A 21,605-nucleotide genomic window follows, 5' to 3' on the forward strand; every position below is an offset into this window, starting at 1 on the left:
ACCATTGATAAAGATATTAAACAGAACCAGCCCCAAAACTGAGCCCTGGGGAACACCATTTGTGACTGGCCGCCAACTGGATTTAACGCCATTCACCACAACTCTCTGGGCTTGGCCATCCAGCCAGTTCTTTACCTAGTGAAGATTTGATTTGATTTGATTTGATTTGATTTGATTTGATTTGATTTGAAGAATGATTTGATTTAAGCTGATCAACTAGTCTCACCATATGTGTTTGCAACTGGGTCTGGACATCTTGTTGCTTCAAAGACTGAGCTATCTTAGGAAGAAAGGGATGGCACAAACAGACAAAAATTCATGTAGGAAAACCTTGGGAGAGGAAAAGAAATGACTCATGATTAGATTGTGGGAACTTCAGGGTGCATGAAATCCTGAGCCCATCTGAGTCACTTTGCCATTAACTTCATGAAAGCAGTTGAGTGAAGAGTACAAAATCTCCAGGAGTTACTATAGAAAAGGGTGCACAGCTGATGTCTCTCATCTTTGCTTATACAACCCTAAAAGCTGTCCTTTGTCATAGTTACCGCAGCTGGCCTGCAAGGGCACTCTTTATAAGTGCTGACTGTATTTTTAGCTGATCTTGCATGTGACTCAGTAGAGAGAAATGAGGAAAGGCAGTCCCATGGGAATTCCCAGCTCTCTGCACACCACCATAGATCACCACAGCTGCAAAAGTCTGAGAGAAATGAAGAAAAGGAGGCATTTCCTCTGCTCAGTTGTATCTTGCCACCAGGGGATGTGACTGTAATTTAACAAATTTCTTAATAACAACAACAACAATTGGGTAAAAAGGCCACTGAGCAGACATGGGTCCTGGCTGTAACTGATGACACTTTCTTAGTGTACCAAAAGAGACATATTATTCAGCCAGTGCTAAATTTTGGTCTTTCCTTGACTGATCTGTGTGAGGTTTTTTTATTATTTAGGTCATAATTTCATGAAGTTCTATTTTCTGGAGCAGTTGAAAACAGAGGAATATAGGTGCTTCCTGCATGTAGCACTGCTCCATAACATACCAGTGGTTCTCCATAAAAAGAGTATATCTAACAGGGAAAAAAATTGTGTACACACTCAACAAAGGTTCTGGCTAGACACTTCTCTCACTTCAGGCTCAAGAGGTACCTATTTGTAGCTAATTAGCCCGAAGTTCATGTATGTTTAGCAGTAGGAGCTGGCTAGGCTATGAAGTAGACCTTCAAGGGTTAATCCCTGGTCGTGTTGTTTCTAGTAAGTATATGAAAAAGAAACACTAATACGCTCAGGAGGAGAATAAAAGCTTTCATAGTACAAGGTTAATCTGCTGACCCAAGGCACTACTTGCACAGCTCACACTAGCACCAAAGCCCTTCAGAGTCTTAATCTCCCTGGTTCAGTGCTGTATCGCAGACTGTCTGCTTTCAGCATGCAGGACTGGATGCATTTCTGCAGTATCTGTTTATTCTGCGAGGCAAGGCAGACATTTTTCATCAGGACAACAGAAAGCCAAGAGCCAGGCTCTGTCCACAGGAATTTGTAAAGACAAAGGCATCTTCATTCAAGACCTCATTCAGCATAGTACTAGGTATGTTTAACAACTCTGTTTGCTACTCCAGTCACTGGGGAAGATAATTAGGAGCCATAAAAGTCAAATGCCATTTTAGCTCACAGTGGAGATAATTTGATTTAACAGGGGACACAGCTTCTAAATTAAGATTTATGATCACCATTGAAACCAGATAGTAAAGATTTAGCAGAAAGAGAAAGGCATATATAGTCCCCAATGTCCTTGTTTAAAGACACAGAACTGTCAGAGAATGGCCATGGTGTGTGTTTTCAAGGACTTTTGGGCTAGTGTTGGTGGCTAAGGAAAAAAAAAGGCTCTCAAATAACCACATTTTCCAGAAATATCAACATGCCCAAGCAGGCAACCAAGGACCCTGAATGGACTAATTAGAGTTCCTTAACCAGCCAAGATACAAGTCCAAGCTATTGGCCTTCAGTCATTCTAGTAGAGTTACATCACACCACCCATACAAGCTGAAACTGCCCTGTATTGGTGTCAGCCTCCGTGGAAAGTGCCACTGTCATTAGCTCGGCCACGGTAAGAAAGTAGAAGGTGAAGATGTGGCCATTCAACAGAGAGAAGCCAACTAACATCTCCATATCTCGTGCCTGTGGGACAAGTCTTATGGAAGGAAACCATACTAACACTACTAGGATTTTTCTCCTTTTCTGCACAGCTATGTAAGATGGAAACTGGACTTACCTCTCCAGTATAAGTGCAGACCTGAGATATAGCTGTCAAATCATTCAGAACAGAATTGAAGTCTTAATTCATCTCTGCTTCTAGTTTAGACTACTGATATTGTGTTGAGAGAGAGTATATTTCCCCAGGCACAGTCTGCTTCTAGTTTAGACTGATAACACTGTGCTGAGAGAGAGACTATATTCCCCCAGGCACAGTGCCCTTCCAAGCCAACTACTTGGCTGCTGAACTGGAGATGGTTTCCATCTCTCCAGCTCAGAACTGAAGAAGCAAAAATGTTTAGGCACCAGCCTGAACCCTCCATGTCAAAGGTCAATTTTAATCATTGGTGATATGCCCTTCAGCTTGGTATGCTGGGTCATGTCAAGATCTGTGCCCTGGAAAAATGTCTGAAATTTGTGCTGAAAGTCTCAGGACAAATTGACTTTTCTTTCAACAGAACATATTGAGTTATGTATTACTAAGGGTTTTGCCAAGGTAATTTAAAGACAGTAGTATTTTTTTCTCTGCTGTTAAGCTGGGTACAATGGTCTGCTGAATGCACTTTGTTGGGAATTCTCCCTATTCTGCCTCTCTTAAAACTGCCCAGAAAAGAGCTGCCCAGGACAATCCTATCTGCAGCATCTTCACTCAGTTTTGACAGCACTGGCCTTTTTTACAGAGTAATGAAGTCCTCCACACTTCTTGTTCCCATCCCATGCCCGCTAACATGATAATTTCTCATTGCAGGTAAATCATTTTGCCTTGAGGTTCCGTCAGAGCCTCCTCTCACCTCAGACATAGTAAACATTTTGCACAAGAACCCATCTGGTGAGAAGAAGTCTGAACCAAGCTCTCTGCAACTTTACAGCCAATCAGTCTATAATAAATTCAAGGACCTCACCTGTTTCAGTTTTGTTCCCACCATGGAAGCACTGCTGTCAAGTACAAATACAACGTTCTTTGGCAACGGAGGAAGGTCTGTGGGGGCGAAGTAGTGCACGAAATACCCATTAAGAATCTGTGGAAGAGCAAGGAAGTCAGGAATCAAAGGCAGATCATGATGTAATGTTCCACATACATCATTATGGGATATTTGGTTGGGCACACCTGATCCTGCTCTCAGTGTCTGTGTCTACATTGGAGGATATAAGAGCTCCTTGGTATCCCTCTTAATCCTGGTCCCCTGTTTATCCAGGCTGGGGGAGCCTACTGGAGGTCTCCACATGTCCTTCCACGGTGGATGTTGGGGTTTCCTTCCAAATGCAGTGAGGATATAACATATGTACCCAGGGATGAGAACCACAACATGCATTGGGGAACTGGCCTTGTATCCAGATATATACAGCCAGTATATGGAGAAACTGGAAAGCAGATACAAAAAAGAAACTCAATGAAGTAGGTACCTATGGTTTTCAAGTCCATCTTGTGGCTGCCAGCTGACTGGTTTTCTTTTGGATAGTTCTTGTAGATGGAGAAGTAGCCTTCACTTGCAAAACATTTTCTAGGACATTTGGAGTATGCAAGACAATTGAACTATCACAAGTATAGTTAATAAAACAGAAAAGATGGATTGTGTGTACAGTACCTGAACATCCCCAACACTCAGCTCCCTTTTCACATCATATCTAATTATGAAGTCTCCCAAAATGCCATTTCGGGCGATCCTGGTTTGCTCAACAACACTGGGGTTGAAGGTAATTTTAGCTAAGGTTTTGGTATGTCCAACTACAGTAGAAGGAGGAGGAGAAACATCACCTGTTGAGATAAAAACACAATATTACAAGTTTTTCCTATTGTCTTACAGATGTCTAAGCACAGCGCACACAGTATTACCATGGAGTCAGGTCAATTAGCATGGTTACATACTGAGATTAAAGATTCAGCTCAGCAGTGATAAGAACTTAATAACCCGTCCTCTCTAATTCTACACTGAAGCTAACTATCAGGATATAAATGTTTAGGCAAAATTCCTGTGCCCACTTCTGTTTGGAGGTCACTGAACTCAAAGGCCAAATATTGTCTGTATGATTGTTAATTGCTTTCTGTAAATAATGAACACACAACTTGACATGCATGCAGTATTCATTACAGACAACTCTAGACATCTAGAATGCAGATCCTATACCTGAGATCCTGCCAGTCAATGCAGGTATGACTCATTTGACTTGTTTAAACATTTCCTCTAGGATTAGATGAATCAAAGTGCAGATTTCTCCCTATTGATTAGAAGGAGTTCTTGAGGTGACTTGCTCAGATGTACTGTAGGCATGTGAGGTGGGATTGATCTGACTAATTGATCACTTGATCTGACAAGTATCTTACGTGCAATGTCTACATCTGAACAAGTCATCTTAGCTGCCTTTATGTTCAGCAAAGAGTTATCAGTATAGTCGCTGCAATTTCAGTCTTACTAATTGAGACAAAATCCAACACTTGCTAGTGCAGTCCTGCAAACTGCATCCCTGAGATGTAGCTCACCTTCATCTCCGAGAGGCCTTCCTGAGTCAGTGAAGAGATGTGCCTTTCAAAGGGCATCTCAGAGAAAGACAATAATTTACAATAATTTAGGTCTGAGTCACCCTGAAGGACCTCTGCTTGTCTTGTTAGCTGTGTTCATTTTCTAAATTTGAGGGATATGGAAATTCCTTGTTGTCTCTCTGTGCGGCCAAAATCCCACTTTACTCTCTTTTCGTGTGCCAACTGCTCATTCCCTCTGAACTCCCTAAGGACCCTTACATGAGACTGACCAAAGGTCAGATTTGGCCTTGAACTTTGAGGGCTTTCCCCCTTATCCTAACTAGCTATTGAAAACACCAAAACAGATTTTCAACTGATGTTTTTCTTAGGTGCTTCAACTCTCACAGTGATTATTCCAACACTCCTCTGAGACACAGAAGTTCTATTATATCTTTTCATGTGCTGATTAAAATTAGTGGGAATGAGCTGCTTAATTATACTGGGGGGGTGTATGTCTCAAATCTCTGCCAAAGATGGCCCAAGAAGTCTGTCGTATGGCAGAGAAAATAAAAGATGCGTGAGATTCTTTTCCAGTTTAGGTGTTCACAATGCAAGTACCTACATCTGAGCATACTTTCTAGACTCCCATTATGCTCAATGGAGATCAAGTCAAGAGTGTCAGGGGAGATTAGGGTATGATACATCTGGCCAAACACAGACATCTGCTTTAGGTTAATGTTAATTATGTGCTGTGCCCCATTAACAATACTGATCACAATTACAAGGTGCAGGCAGTCTTGGAAAGCTCCTCTCCAGGGGTTCCTATAACATTGTCTATGTAATGAGGAGTGGCACTTCTCCACCTTTGTAAAGTGCTTCGAGCAACATTAGAGGAATGTGACATGACGTCTGTATGCAACATTGAACACAATCCACCTCACATCCAGATCCCACAGTGATTTACAAAATCGGTATGTATGATTATGTCCATTTAACAAGTAGAAAAATGGAGGCATGAAGTGATGACCTAACTCACCTGACTTCACATAGGTCAAAGTCCATAGAAATGCTGGGACTAGGGTTCTTGTGGGTTTATAACATGATTAACCAAAGCTGTGACATTTACTCTAAAGTGCTATGTCCAATCTAGACTCCTCTAGGCAAAAGAACAAAAGTAAGAGTCATAAATCAATAGCACTCTAGGATGCTGCTTCCATGTTGATTTGGCTTTACTTTTGTAGCTGTCCTGTGAGTGCATTTGAATAGCCAAGGCACAAGACCGTACTATTGAGACAGGGAACGGTTTTCTCATAGGCCCAACTTTTACACAAATAAATTATAGTTGGAGGACCTGGAATGTGGAACAAACTCATCAGCAAAAGTCTTGGCCAAGGAGGCTGAATGACAGATACTACTCAATTTCTGTAAAGTCAAGAATTGACTCTGCATCATGGCTTCTTTCAATATGCCAATTCCAATCCATCCATCCTGACAAAAACAAAGAGACACGTCCCAGACAGTACATTGAAATTGCTTAAAGACACTAGTGTTGGATCTTAAAGGGGGCTTATAAAATTATTAGCCAGAGCTTTGACATTTTTTCTAAAATCTTATACAGATTTCTCCTGGCAAAGAAAAGCCATAAATCAATAGCTCTATAAGGTTTTACCTCCAACTTGATTTGTTTTTACTTTTATAGCTGCCCTTTGCTTTGATGAATCAACAGATGTAATATGTTTTTGATACACAATGCATCAGATTTGCTAATATTGGCCTTCCTGGATTTTCCATCTGTCTTCTATCACTTCCAAAATCCCATTTAACTGCCAGTGTGTGGGAAATTCCCAGAATTCATAGAAATGGCTTAACAAGTTCATTTATATTTTCTGATCTATTTGAGAGTCTCACGTTACTTTTCAACTGCTGAAAAGCAAGCATTGTCATCAGTTAGGCTGCCTGGCCGTATCACATCAGGGTTAGTGAAAGTCAGTCTCATGCTTATACCACCTACTGCACATACACATCTGTGGCTGCAGCCTTCTGAGTTCACTTCTGTGTTTCTCTGCCATAGGTGTATTGATGGGTGAGCACAATATGCTGTGTGCCACAACATCATAAGTTCCAGTCCTAGCATTTCTATGGTCTCTGACCATATGAAATTAGCTGAGTTAGGTAGCCATACCATGCCTTAGTTTCCCCACCTGTTAAATGGGCATAATCATATGAATCCAGTTTTGTAAAGTACTGTGGAATCTAGATGGGACCATGTGGATCACATTGCATACCTCTATTACTCCTCAAAACACTCTTTGGAGGTGAGAAATATCATCCCCTGTAACACAGACAGTGCTTTAGGAGCCCCTGGAGAACAGGTTTCCAAGGCTGCCTCAAATAGCCATTGTCGGTGACAAGAATAGCTGGGGAAGCTCTCCCGTCTTCTTTCATGGCCACTCATCTTCCACTTCCAGGATGAAGATTAAAAGCAAAAGATGGTCTGATAGAAAAGGTCCAAAATAACAGGGTTTTTTTTCCCAGGAATAATAGAAATCAGGTCTGGAAGGCAAGTTATGTAACGCATCCTATGTTCCCAGACTGAATCCCCTCCTACCTGGTTTTATGACATGGTCTGGAAACACTCCAGACCTCCAGTAATTGAAACCCAATACCTGCCCTTGCCAGTCCTTCCCAGAGCTTCACTTTTTCACTGTTAGACATTTTCAGTGTCTAATGTACATTTTTGTTTCTGGATTATAAACCCATGACTTCTTGTTCTTTCTGTTGTTGACACAGAAAGCACAGTATTCTTTTCCTCCTTGCAGCAGCCTTTTATATATTTGAAGACAATTACTATGTCTTCTGCCAGGTTTCTTTTTTAGGAAGCACTTGATATCTGGATCACGATTACTCTCTTCTGTTTATTGGCCTGGTTCTTTTCAAACACGTGATTGAGAGAGGAAAATCTGTGAAAGTACAGAGCATGGATGAGCTCCAAAGACTTAGCTGGTCTGTGCTCACACTGAGGTAGTTAATAGGGCCTTTAGACAACCTTTCCACTAAATTCAGCTAGAGAACTAAACAGAGCAGGAAAAAGTATTTTTCATATGAAACTGTAGTCCTCACATGATGAACAGTTAAACCTAAATTATTTTGGAGACTGGCAGGGTCAGGAGTAGGCTTCAAATGCAAAGTTCATCCTCTGCTAACAGGTGGAACTTCTAGACAACTGTGGTAAGAAATAAAAACCTTTGTGAGACCTATGACTTTGAAAAGAAATAGTCATTCTCAAGCAGCTTAGTGTCTCCCTGCCCAAGTCCATGACTAGTTCTCACACTGCTATGCTGGAAGACAAGGATGAGGACAGTCATCCCTGAGGATGTTGTGTAGGACATCATTCAGAAAATGGCTCCATTCTGAGGTTAGCAGAGAAGGCCAGGATCATTGGCCTCAATGTCTCCTGTTTTGGGGTTTGTATGTGACAGAAGACAACAACGGCACATGCCAAAAGATAACTTCCCAAAACTCACATGCCTAATATCTTCCTTTGGGAAAAATACAACTCCCAGATGGAGCTGTGTGCGCAAGAGTCACTGACAAAGGAAATATCCTGGAAAGACCTGTCATCACATTGTCTCTGCTCCATATTCAGAGAGGATGCATGCAGGACTTTCCAAGAGCCTCTATCTATAGCAAAGCACAGCTTTACTTTTAATAAATCACTGGAAGTTTGTGGAGCCAAGACCAATCTTTGTATCTTGGGTCCTTACAGCCAAAAACAGGCAGAATTGGACTCTTTATTGCTTCTGCTCCTACTGCTGTGATTTCTGCACTGTTTTATAAATGACAAAAAACGTGTCCTTCACTCTTTCCCATCAAGTGACATTTTACATCTATAGGTCTTTAAGTTCTATCCCTTCTGTTCATCACAGGCTGTATGGATACTAGCAGTTTGGCTGGAGTCAAAAGAGCAAATCCTGAATGACCATTAAACAGAGAAATTGTCTTGTCCACTGTGCTTCCTGCATGGTACATTGGCTCTATGGATAACACATAGAAAGCACCACAAATGTAAGAGGATTGGTCCATGAAGTAAAGGCAGATCAGCCATTCCTCCACTTTTAGTCATCTAAGCTGTTATTTTTTTTCATTAGTTTTGCTAGCAGATTTTATTGCCACAAGAGGTTGGCATTTCAGTTATGAACATCAATCACTGCTGGTGCTCATCATCTGGAGCTGTGTATGGCTCCAAAGACAAACGTATTTGATTTTCAACTTAATTGAAAGATCCTGCACTGGATCTTCAGGACCTATATTCAGAAAAAGAATGTAGTTTCTTATCCAGGCCAGTCAGAGTCAAAAGCATCTAAATGACTTGTGAAGCTCAGCAATGGTTTCAGGTTGGTGGCGCTTTGGACGTATTACTCAGGATGCCATTTAACTGATGACTTGGTGTCACAATACATTTTTCACCCAATACCCTCAAAGCAATTTATTAACATTTATCAAAATCTCACATTTTATCATTATTCGTGGGATACTATAGACATCCCTGTTAGACACAGGAAATTGAGGAGGAGTTTTCAGGACGTATTCAAACTCAAACCAGTTAGTACCATTTTCCAATGTGCAGGCCTTCCTTATCTGGTCATTTTTTTAAATCATGACCTCTCATTTGAGGCATTGCAGGGAACACAGTATGGCAGCATCTGGTCTGGCATCCTTTGCTGGCCACTTACTGGGTTGCTACCATGCTCTCCAGTCAAGTGATACTGAAGAGTTTTAAGCCACTGGAATCCAAGAAGACACCAGACACTGTCTTTTTCCTGGTTTACTCCCAGTTTACAGACTGTCTGCCAAGCAGCCACTCTTTAAATGTAAGAAAGACTTGCAATTCACCTATCTTTCACTTAAATACTCATAGCCTTCCCTGGAGGTCTCACTGGATGTGCAGATCTCATGCTCTTGGGTCTTTAGGTGTCCTATGAACAAGCAGTGGGGAAGGGGATCTAATGACTCAGAGGTTTTGCTTTTTGGATCAAGCTTGAGAGATGACAGCCGACTGGAATATAGTAGGCTTCCAAGTGAAATGCTCCTTGCCTTGGCCTTGCCCTCCCTAGGAGCATTCCTGTCGTTTCCATTTGTGTTTAGGAAAGCAGGAAGTTCCTGTTGCCTGCTCCAGGTGGAATTGATCTTGTTGGCCAGAAGAGGTCACAAGCAACAAACCCCTCCTATCCAAAACAAGCTGTCCTTCTCTGTGACCTATATTAGACCCTTCTGACACCCTCTGCCAATTCTTGGTTGGTTTGGGTTTTTTCGGTCTGGCTGCTATAATGTCCTAATCTCCTCATCTTGCTTTAGATCAGAAAGTAGCTCAGTGAAACTACTGGATTTATTGACTCTATACACTCATCTGAGTGGCACACACCTGAGTACCAATGAAGACTTGATCTAGCAGAAACACAACCCACTCCTGACTGCCCATGATGTACCCCAAAAGTGTGTTTGGCATTTCAATGACTTCCATAGTAGTGATTTCATCACAGAAAACAGTTTTCACTAACTATAGGGTGATTCCAGATAGAAAGGGTCTGTAATTTAATTCTGAGCAAGGATAAAGCACAGGGAATCTGAGTTTCAGTTGCTTTACCCATCCTGAAATGGGACATCTATTTTATATACATTTTAATGGCTAGGGAGGATTATGGAATCTTAGAGCTGGACCCATTTTTATATGAGCTGTTTTAAATCTGAAGTACAGTGCCAAGAATGATCAGTGCTCACAGATTGCCATTTGGAGAGCAAGTTACAACAGTTTTCCCTGTATGTCATTCACATATAGGAATTTCCATACTGCAGTAGACCAACAGTGCGTCTGCTCTGCTTAGTCTGTCTCTAACCTTGATCAGTGCCAGATGTTTTGCAGGAAACCGTATACCACAATGCACTATGATACTCTCTGATAGCTGAAGAAAGTTTCCTGTCCCTCCTGATGAGGGCCAGAGCACATTTATCACATAGTGCATGGGTGTACGGCAGAGACGCTAATTAGTGGTATAAGGCTTGATCTGAAGCTAGTCCAAGTCACTGACAGCCCTGATTTCAATGCGATTTGATGAAATCAGTAAGATCACACTGAGCAATCAGTTTAACTCCATGTTCACATGCTTTAGGGTTTTTACCTGGCAGACATGAACAGCTCCACTGATTTTGCTGGCATTATGTCACTTAGAATAACTGAGGATCAAGTCCCACAAGACTCCACTTCCTGCTTCCAGTGCCGACTCACCCTCTTTTTTTGGTGAGGGTTTTTTGTTAACATGTAGCAATCACAGTATCCTGTGCTCCTCACTGTTAGTTTACACTAGAAAAATTACCTTTATACTGTTTGAACAGCAAGCAAGGACAGTTGGGGGTAAGAGTAGATACTTGGACCGCACCTAGTACTTTGGCAAAATATGGATTTTCCTCTTGGAATTTCCCATGTTCTAAAATGCAGGATTTCCTATCTGCCTTGGCATGGAGGGTTGGAAAAAAACAATTCACTTAAAATAAACAGTTCCCAGGAGATGTGGAGCCAGGGAAGAGCCTGCTCAAATGCTGAGCACAAAGCCTGAAGGCCCAGTTCAAAGCTCATAAAGACAATAGCAAAAAAAATTCTATTGAGTTGAATGGGATCAACCCTATATTCATTAAGCTTCAAAGTTCTCACATGCTTATGCACAGATACCACATAGACACAGTCCTCTATAGAAAACAGAACAAAAGCCATCAGCCTTTATAAGACTGAATTCCCACCAGTGAACCACACAGAGTTCATAATCCTGAAATCCCTTCCGTGTTGTCGCCACTATACCAGCTTTCATGAACCTGAAGATTGCCCTGCCAGTGAATGAGAGATCTCTAAATACGAATTGCTGATGGCCTGCAATGCTTAAAGACTTGCTTGTCACTCAAATGCAGCCACCTCTGGAGTGGAAAGTACCTGTCATACAGTGAGTGCAGCACGAGTTAAGGAAGGAAGGTAAAAAATGTATCTTTCTAAATAGAGTCATAGCTGGAATTTTCCAGAATAATTTATTCCTAATGAGCTGCTAACATTCATTTTTGTTGTTGTCTTCTTGAGATGTGTTCTCTAGTTTCTAATACGGTCTTGATGCTAGACAATGCTGCTTTAATACAATGTTGAGGTTTTGTTTAATGCTTCATTTGCAGCAGAAGGAAAGTGAATGAAACACCAGTCTACACGGTTATCCAGGATTGCCTTGGAGAACTCCCAACACTGCCAGTCCCGTTCTTGAGAAGTGATTAAGGCCCCAAAAGTAACAGAACCATGGGTCATAAAATGTCTCCTTACCTTCAACTTTCCCATTGCCTTTATGCTTGCTGTTTCGAAGAGGAGGCACTTCCAGTGAAACTATGCCTGAGTTCTCCAGGATGTTCACCTCCACTCGTAACCTCCCCACCAGCTGCTGGGGCCGGATGCTGACTGTATACTCATATTTTCCCAGTCGCCTTTGTAAAAGCTCTTCATAATGCAGTAGGAACTTTGCCTGCATCTTGCGAGGAATGAAGACAGAAGCTTTGAATGTCTCATAGCCGTTCTCCCTGGAAGGAAAACCCAAAGACACCTTTCACACCCCATACACATCACACACCACCTCCTCCAGCAAATTATGAATCTGGATTTTGTTGGTCCAATGAAAGTATTTCCTATCATTGAATATGTGAAACCAGCAAGAAAGAAAACATCATGCTTCACAAAGCATTGGGCACGTAGAAGGTTTCCACAGGAGGAAAGGTCTTAAAAGACGAGATGACTTCTTACGGAGAGGAATACAACAGACATGTGTAACATGGAGCAGGGCCAGAGGAAAGGTATCTCTTGATTTCTTATGTAGAGGATTTGTTAGAAGACCCATATTTAATTTTTGACTTTGCCACTACTGACCTGTTGCAATATCTTAAGCAAAGCACAAATGAATTCCTCTTCCCTAGTATTAGCTGTTTATAGCTACATACTCAATGGTGAGAAATAGGACCCTTCAGACAATTCCACCACTGGACACTTCTCTAAAATGAGTCTTCTCTTCCGATTGACCACACTATGCCATCAGTTACCCAGCATACAGCTGACAGCTTTCTGTTCACTGGTTTGAAGTGAGATGAATTCCCACCTTTAGCCTTTATTGGCTTTGACTGTCCTTCTGTTAAACAGAGATAACTTAAGATGCTTTACCTCCCATACAGTGCACTGTAGTGTCCAGCTACCAGGCCCTGATGTGGTGCCAGGTGCTACTATTTGTGAAGGGAAAATAAAAAAGCCATGTAACAAGAATGGAAATTTTTAATGCCATGTAGAGGTAACTTCAGAACTCACTGCTGTGAAATTTTGGTGATGCCCACAATTCAGTGAGTATTGAAAAGGATTTGAGACTTTGATTTCTCTTAACACATATTGAAAGGTTGGGGTTTTTTTAATGTTAGCCTTCAGGATAGTTGGAATGACATGTCTGAGTCATACCAGCGGTCTAACAATGACAGGTAGTAATCATCTACAGAAGAGGATGCAACAGGGCAGAACAAGAGAAATCTAGTGCTTCAAGAGAAATATAGAACTCTTGGAGGTTCTGCCAGTCTGTGTCTGGATCCTGAGACAGCATCCTTTGCTAAAGGTTCCTGATGGATCTTTCCTACCCAAAATTCATGTAGTCACTTTTTGAACTCACATTAAGTTTAGCATCCACAATTTTTATCAGCAAGAAATAAAATTTATGTGAAGAGTGTCTTATTTTGGACATTTTGAATCTGACATCTGATCATTTCATTCAATTTTCCCTAATTTATCTATGAAAGACAGAAAATTAAAATTCCCTATTTCCTTCCACATACCACTCATGAGTTCAGATCTCTGTCAGACCTCTCTGTCCCCACAGTTTATCATTTCTCTGACCTGAAAATCATAGTCTGTTTAGCTATCCTTGATCATGTGTTCATGTTGGAATAGTGTTACTGCCCCAGGTAACTGTGAATAGTGCAGGATTTTCCAGAGCAGCAAAATCCATCCAACGGTGCATATCTTTGAGAACTATTGGGGTGAAATTAGAAGGGGGAAAATACCCCATAGTGATGGTGAAGAAGTCCATTCGGGTGAACATACAGGTTTTAAGATTATTAAAGAGTTGAGACTTTCTGCCAGTGCTTGGCCAAGAAGACTAAACACAGCCAAGCACCAAGAACAGGACAAGTAAACCTGATTGCAAAAGTCTACCTGTGGTTCTACCACTGGCTAACTTTGTAGTCTTGAAGTTGTAACTCATTGAATTTCTGTATGCCTTAATTTTCCTGACTGTTATTCAAGAAGTAACAAGATTTCTTTCCCTCACAAGTACATCCTGAGCATCTTGGACCTGAAAACGTGTAACAGCTAGTAAAGACCACATGCAATTTTACATGACTTGGAGCATGGGAATGACACCAGGCAGTGTGAATAACATTCTATTTAGTTCTTTCTTCCTGTAAATCCATGGATGGGCATGCCAAAGCAGCCAAAATAAAGATGGGAGGAGAGTATGTTGCTTCCCAGAACACAGACAAATGCATGACACTTACCTTCCATCCATAGGGCTCGGAGGTTTCTTGTGCCTTGTTTTGTCATCACTGCTATGTTTCTTTTCTTTCCCTGTGACCTCCCCATAATAAGTCTTGTTGCCGATGCCCCTGGAGAGACCAGAGATGTCAGCATGACCACTCTGCACCCATATACAGTGACAGCTGTACAGCTTGCTGTGGAAGGGTTCACAGACTGTGCACATGTGAATAGGCTAAGTGTGCTGCTGGTGTAATTCTCCTACAGTCCACTCGAGTCACTGAGACAGAAGCCGACTTAGAAGTTCCCTGGCTGACTACAGCAGCAGAGTGCATTTTAGTCCAGGAGTTTACTGCTCTAAAATACAAGTTCAGTAGGTAACCTCCAAAGCATAAGGATGCAAACCAAAAAACAAAGCAATTTCCAAGAATCCCAACAAGTGCTTTTTTTGGTCTGATCTCAGATCCACCACCATCTGTGTCAGTACACATGGCAACATTCAGGATGACTGCTCTCAGTCAGCTGCCTCCCTAACTAAAATGCTTCTCCCTGGGAATGAGTTACAGGGCCATGGATTGCATAAGGAAACAGCCCTTAACATACATTTTGGTTGTCCAATGGCAAAAGACTGGTTTTCCTCCTACTCATCCCAAATGGAAGTCTTTCTAGAAGAGTTGGTCCCCTATCTTCTATGGTCAGGTCTGAATTTGTGGCCCCAAGGTGAATCTGAGCATGACCAAACCAAACACATTTTTTAAACTAAGAGCTTAATTTATTCCTTAGTGAGTCGTTCCAGTACGAGATTGGTTGCCCTCTACTTGCTCTATTATCCACACAGATTGACAAGCACCTCCAGCAGCAAGTCAACCTATCTGCTAGCTGGAGTTGACTCTCCTCCTCCATTGACAGTATGGAGGATCTGAAACAACAAGAAGCTTCTTAGGCACCACAGGCAGTTAGGTGAGATAACTTATCGTGTACTAGTGTTGCTGAAATTTTAATTGGAAAGGTTTCTGAGGGCTAGAACAGATTTTATGGTCCAAATCAGAGAGAGAGGAGGAGAAGGAAGTTGTTAAAAAGCAGTCAGATGGTAAACAGAAGAATGTTCTTCCCCATGTACACTGAGGACTTGAATTTTAGCATCCTGCCATCAAGGACATGCTCTGTGCTTTGGGGCCAGTCTCGGATGGAGTATATCATGTGTGTGGTTTTATGTTTCCCAAAGAAATGCAAAAAAGCCTTGATACAGTGCTACTGCAGATTAGCCAGTTTTTGAAATTTCAGAGAGCTATGTGTGGGATGGGAGAACCGTTGTCCACCCAGCTGCCAGCATTACTTACTTACGTACATGGTAAAGTTGGAGATGAAGGCTGCAGCTGGGATCTGCATCTCAAACACACCTTCTCGTGCCTCAGATCCGCTGTTCACCATTGTGCATGACACCGTGGTGAAAGCATACCGAGAAATGATTGTGGATTTCACAGTGAATTCAGACATCCGAGGCCTCGTTTCCTGTAGGTATGAGAAGTTTACCTATTAACACTGATAGCTAGATAATTCACCCCTTCAGTGTTTCAACGGCTTTGATACTTAATATGCGCAAGCAAATTATGACCCTATGAGTGTTAGACTCCCCTGTGAAAAACAGTCAAGAGCAGGCAAGGTGGGCTTGCCCTCAAAATTTCAGGTAAGCTGCAAAAGGTGAATCAGGAACATGGCACTGCCTTTGTTCACTCACAAGAGCAAAGGCCACAGTCATTCTCCAGTGGTTGGGAGGGGTCTGGGAGAGATGAAAGCTCTGATTATGCCAGCTTTTATGTTGTAAAGCACGCTGACAAAATCCACCTGTATCCAAAATTGCAGCTTTCAACTCTGACCGTGTGAGAGGATCAGGATTAACCCATTATGGACTGAGAAGAGAAGCCCAAAATATGTCGCCATAGCGTCCAGAACTGATGTCGGAGAAACTGCCCTGTGGACTGTGCACAAGAGCAGATGTAAGACGTCTTGAAAGGCTGAGATCACTGTGTATGAAGCAGCATCTATAAATCCATACAATCAGATCCGTAAGTTATGTGAACAGAAAAACTGCTGTAAATGGAGTAGGTTGAGTCCTGCTCTGCTGAGAATCCATCCTGGAGGTCTCAGCCAATGGACAGAAGAGGCTTAATAAGAAACACTGACACTGTGACGTCTTGGGCAAAATATTTTAAGCCTTTTAGTCCATGCTGGATTCCTCCCAGCAGAGAAGCAGCAGAGACTGCAATGAGTGACACATGATGTAGCAATGGAAGCTGAAAGCCAATTTCTGCTTCTTGGGAATGTGTTTTTGTGCATAAGTCCTGGGTTGGAGCATTCCTCCAGTCTAATGTGATTTTTTGACAGCAACATCTCCATGGAGTTCAACAGATTTCTTCCTGGAAGATTTCAGTGCATTTAACCATAAGCAGTCCATGTAAAAAAAATTTCTGTACGTTGCCTTAAACAGTCAAAGGCCGAGCCCTCAAAAGCAGAAGGAAGCTGAAGAGTAAATTACATTGAAAATACAGAGCAACTTCACTAAGCCAAATAAACTGGGACTCCTCCCATTGAGGCTGATAAAAAGTCACAGCCACATAAGACTTGTGAAGACAAGAACATGCTCTTCAGCTGCACTTCCAGGTGTTTTTTCTGAACAAAAATAATTTTGACAAATAGCTTAACAAAGGGAGCAAATGGTTGTATGAGTAAGTATGAAACAGGATCATTTCTACAGTAGCTGATGGCATCAGAAGCAGTAATACGTGAGCATCCAAATAACCAAGATGCTGGGCTAGCGAATTCCAAGCAAACAGAAGAATGAGGATCCGTCTTGTAGTGAGGGGCCCAAAACTAAACACAGGATTCGAGGTGCAGCCTCACCAGTGCCAAGTACAAGGGGACAATCATTTCCCCACTCCTACTGTCCACACTATTTCTGATACAGGCCAGGGGTCTATTGGCCTTCTTGGCCACTGCCTTCTTTGCCACCTGGGCACACTGCTGGCCTCATATTCAGCCAGCTGTTGACCAACACCCCCAGGTCTTTTTCTGCTGGGCAGCTCTCCAGCCACCTCTCCCCAAGCGTGGAGCGTTGCATGGGGTTGTTGTGACCCAAGTGCAGGACTTGGCACTTGGCCTTGTTTAACCTTATACAGTTGGCCTTGGCACACCGATCCAGCCTGTCCAGATCCCTCTGCAGAGCCTTCTGACTCTCAAGCAGATCAACACTCCCACCCAACTTGGTGTCATCTGCAAACTTACTGAGGGAGCACTCAATTCCCTCATCCAGATCATTGAAAAAGATATTAAATGGAACTGGCCCAAATACTGAACCCTGGGGAACACCACTTGTGACTGGCTGCCAACTGGATTGAACTCCGTTCACCACTATCCTTTGGGCCCGGACATCCAACCAGTTTTTTACCCACCAAAGAGTACCCCCATCCAAGCCATGAGTAGTCAGTTTCTCCAGGAGAATGCTGTGGGAAACGGTGTCAAAGGCTTTACTAAAGTCCAGGTAGAGAACATCCACAACCTTTCACTCATCCACTAAGCAGGTCATCTTGTCTTAGAAGGAGATCAGGTTAGTCAAGCAGGACTTGCTTTTCATAAACCCATGCTGACTGGGCCTGATCACCTGGTTATCCTGTACATGCTGCATGATGGCACTTAAGATGATCTGCTCCATAACCTTCCCAGCACTGAGGTCAGACTGACAGGCCTGTAGTTCCCTGGATCCTCCTTCTGGCCCTTTTTGTAAATGGGCATCGCATTCTCTTGCTTCCAGTCAACTGGGATCTCCCTGGTTAGCCGGGACTGCTGATAAATTATTGAAAGTGGCTTGGTGAGCTCTTCCTCCAGCTCCCTCTGTACCCTTGGGTAGATCACATCCAGCCCCATAGACTTGTGTGTGTCTAAGTGGTGCAGCAGGTCACTATCTCCCCTTGTATTTCAGACAGCTCAGTGAGATGGATCTAGACTAGAACACATCTGCTCAAATCTAATGTCCCCCCATTAGGCCACTAGTGGCTTTTACTCAATTGCTGATGATTAGAACTAGATCCTGCTATTTCTTAGGACTTTCCCTGAACATAGGCATGGCTTTCCAGTCTCATTATCCTCAACGTGGAGTGGATGGAAAGTTCTGATTGGAACTAGTGTTGTAGGCACATTTCCAGATATAATGAACTGGTGTTTCATTCAGTTTCCATACCATTAATGGCCCGTGGCATAGCAAGAGATATGGAGGATTTAATAGCAGAAGTAAAAGAAAGAATCTGAAACTACAGCAAATTATTTTGTTTGAGATGTCCTGCATCCACTCCCATGCTCTGCATTTTCTCATAAGCTGTGGGTTCAAACCTCCTTGACACCTCAACAGCAAAACAGGATCAAACCCCTTGCCTTTTACTTGAGACAGATACAAAGTGACTCTGCAGTGACAGATCTGACTCTGAGTTTAACACCACAAATGCAGCGGTGGATTAATCTGAAGTCAGAAAGCCTTTAGAATATGACAGAGGATATGGACTTACTCCTGTTATGAAAAGAATATGAGAATGGTTGTATTGGGTGAGAACAAAAGCAATTCTAACCCTATAGCCTATCACTGGTAAAGATCAATAGTACATGCTTGGAGAAGAGTATAAATATATATTTTTTTTTATATATATATCAGTCCAACCTACACTGATACTACCCAGAAATATTCTCTGTTTTTAGTAATTTGTGGCTTGAAGGAACTCCTGAAGCAAGGGTGGTATTTTTGTGCTCAGTAAACCTCTGTGGATTTTTTCTTGTGTGACTTTGCACAGCTGCTTTTTGAATCCAAAGTTTTCAGCATCTGCAACATCTTGTAGCAAGGAGTTCCACAGCTTAATGATATTTTATATGAAGAACCACATCACTTAGGGTTTTTTGCTAAATCTGCTATTTGCTGGTTTCAACTTATCTCTGTCATATCTCTGTCTCACTGAACAAGCTCCAGCTCTGATATCCTCAGAGGCTAAGGAATGGCAAAAACAAATGAAAAAAAGACATTCAACACCTCTTCCTGGTGGTTAGGAGTTGCTGCTGGAGAAAGCAAACACTGAACAAGGGCATCACATACAACTGTGGATGAAAGAACTGATTCATCTTCCCAGCCCTGGAAGGGATCTGCTATGCCTTGCATATAGAAAATATAAACGGTGGGGGGCAGAGGCAGTTTCCAAACAGGTTTCTAGATCGGGCTTGGCGGACAGCCCAAGTTCCAGTCTGCGATTCTTGTGCGTTCCCTGGAGCTCTTGCACAACCCATTAGTGCCTGATGCTCTGACTTACAGCTGCGCAAATGCTTGTTTGTTTTCTCCACTTTTTATTAAGGCCTTCAGAAGAGGAGAGGCAGCATGAAGGAAAAAGAAAACAAACCATTTGTTTAATATTATTATTACTGTGATTTATTATCCCTATTAAAAATAAAGCTAGGGAATGCCAGGGCGGCAGATTAGCACACTGCTATGAGGCAGGTTGGCTGGATGCTTTAGGAAGGTGTCCTGGTGATTACGATGAACTGGGAGCTGAAATTTTCTTGCCAAACAAATTATTTTATGCTTGTTTACATCAAATGTTTGGAAAGACAGAAGAGAGCTGAAGATCAATGAAATATGCTCCATGTTTTTGCCTTTGTCAGTTGCTTTCATCAAAACAAATTGACCGTATCTCAGATTAGAAGTAATAAACTGGTAATAAGACTGAGAATTGCTCTCCTGTAGGCTGCTGATTCAAATCTGTCAAAGATCAAAGGGACCAGAAGTTATTAACATATGATGGTTGCTCAGTGTGTGAAATGAGTTCCTCCAGTTGTAAACTGGAAAGCCCCCATACCTCAGAAAATCCAGAAAAACAACTGGCCGTGAACAGCAATTTCACTGGCTGCCTTTTTAGCCAAAGATTTTATCTAATCCGTGTAAGTCTCAGCACAGAAATACAGCCAGACCTCACAGATTTGCTGTACAACTCACAATTGCAGGTAAACAACTTAAAGCTTAGGTTCCCATGCCGAAAGAAGGGTATTGGCTTCCTTGTTTTCTTCTTTTCTTCAGTAAATTTTGGTCTCTGCATCAACAGAGAACAACAGAGATCTTCACATTTCAAAGCAAACGCTCCCTTTTCCTTCAAATTCAATGAGATTTCATCAGGCTTATGTGCACTGCATGGTTGAGGTTTGCAACACTGGGTGTTCTCTCTCCAAATCTGAGGTTGAGAAGATGTATTGGGAAGTATTAGAAGAATCTGTACCTGTTGCGTTGATCAAAATGAAGATTTTTTTTACCTAGAATCTCACCCTATCATCACTCACTGATATAGTTCATTCCTGGGCACAGGGATGCACACACACATACATACATAAAGCAAGTGTAATTCACATGAAGTGAGATAAAGACACAGTGTGATACATACCAGCCTCTGCAAAAATTTGGCCTGTCTTGGAACACGGCGTGCAACCTGCAAAGAGTTAAGGCAGTTAATAGAGCTTAGTCAACTTACAGAAGACATGTCACTTGTTTAAATCCAGACTCGGGTTTGTGTGACTGATGACCCATGGCCAGGTTCAACTGCTCCTCTGGTTAAAATTAAAACCTAAATCTCTTCTGTATTAACAGACTCATTGATCAAAGCTCAGCAGTGGAATGTGGATCTTGCAGGCAAGGAGGTACTGTGTGTTTTGCAAATGCTACTTGTCAAGAGACCGTCTATATGAAGACAGGAACCTCAGCCTTTAGCTCTAGCCCTGGACACTATGTCTTGGCCCTGGAAGTGTATTCCCTTATAGCTTCCTATGGAGTCACACGAAGGCTCCGTGTCACTGTTTTTGCCCCATTGCATGGTACACGGCATATGATGAGAAGGGCTGCTACATGGTCCACAATGCTTGTCAAATGTCATGCAAGACCCATCTACATCCTCAGGTGGGTAAAAGCCAAAGCCCATTCTCCAGTCTAGAAGTGGTCTACACTTGAGCAAGAGCACTCAGCACTCATCATGGGTTACAGACATCAGGCAGGGAGAGGGCTGAGGGCACAACAAGCCCATTCATCTGAGGCTGTCCTAAGCAGTGTGACTTCTTCAAGCTTGAGCCGTGACCAGGTTAACAACTAGCACCCATGTGGTGGAGCTTAGCAAGTATACCTTTCCTGCTGCACATGTGGACCTGCTCCGAGGGAAAACGTGTGTAAATTAATGTTACGGCTTCAGCTTTATTGATACCACCTCAACAGCAGATCTGTTGCCTAAAAACTTGCCACAGGTACTGCGG

The 21,605-nt window shown here is 42.3% G+C and overlaps 1 protein-coding gene across 1 annotated transcript in view; it reads right to left on the minus strand.

Moving 5' to 3' along the window:
- ITIH5 (inter-alpha-trypsin inhibitor heavy chain 5) overlaps positions 1 to 21,605 on the minus strand; it is a gene marked incomplete at both ends in the record, with an annotated part of 52,469 nt that overhangs the window by 25,932 nt on the left and 4,932 nt on the right. The window contains 6 exons of the mRNA XM_081998816.1: positions 3,150 to 3,266; positions 3,834 to 4,003; positions 12,057 to 12,307; positions 14,312 to 14,419; positions 15,637 to 15,800; positions 20,750 to 20,794. Of these exons, the coding sequence (XP_081854942.1) occupies positions 3,150 to 3,266; positions 3,834 to 4,003; positions 12,057 to 12,307; positions 14,312 to 14,419; positions 15,637 to 15,800; positions 20,750 to 20,794 (855 nt within the window). The remainder of the gene's footprint in view (positions 1 to 3,149; positions 3,267 to 3,833; positions 4,004 to 12,056; positions 12,308 to 14,311; positions 14,420 to 15,636; positions 15,801 to 20,749; positions 20,795 to 21,605) is intronic.

The sequence above is a fragment of the Phaethon aethereus genome (genome assembly GCF_964289735.1).
Source record: "Phaethon aethereus genome assembly, chromosome: 1".
Taxonomy (NCBI): domain Eukaryota; kingdom Metazoa; phylum Chordata; class Aves; order Phaethontiformes; family Phaethontidae; genus Phaethon; species Phaethon aethereus.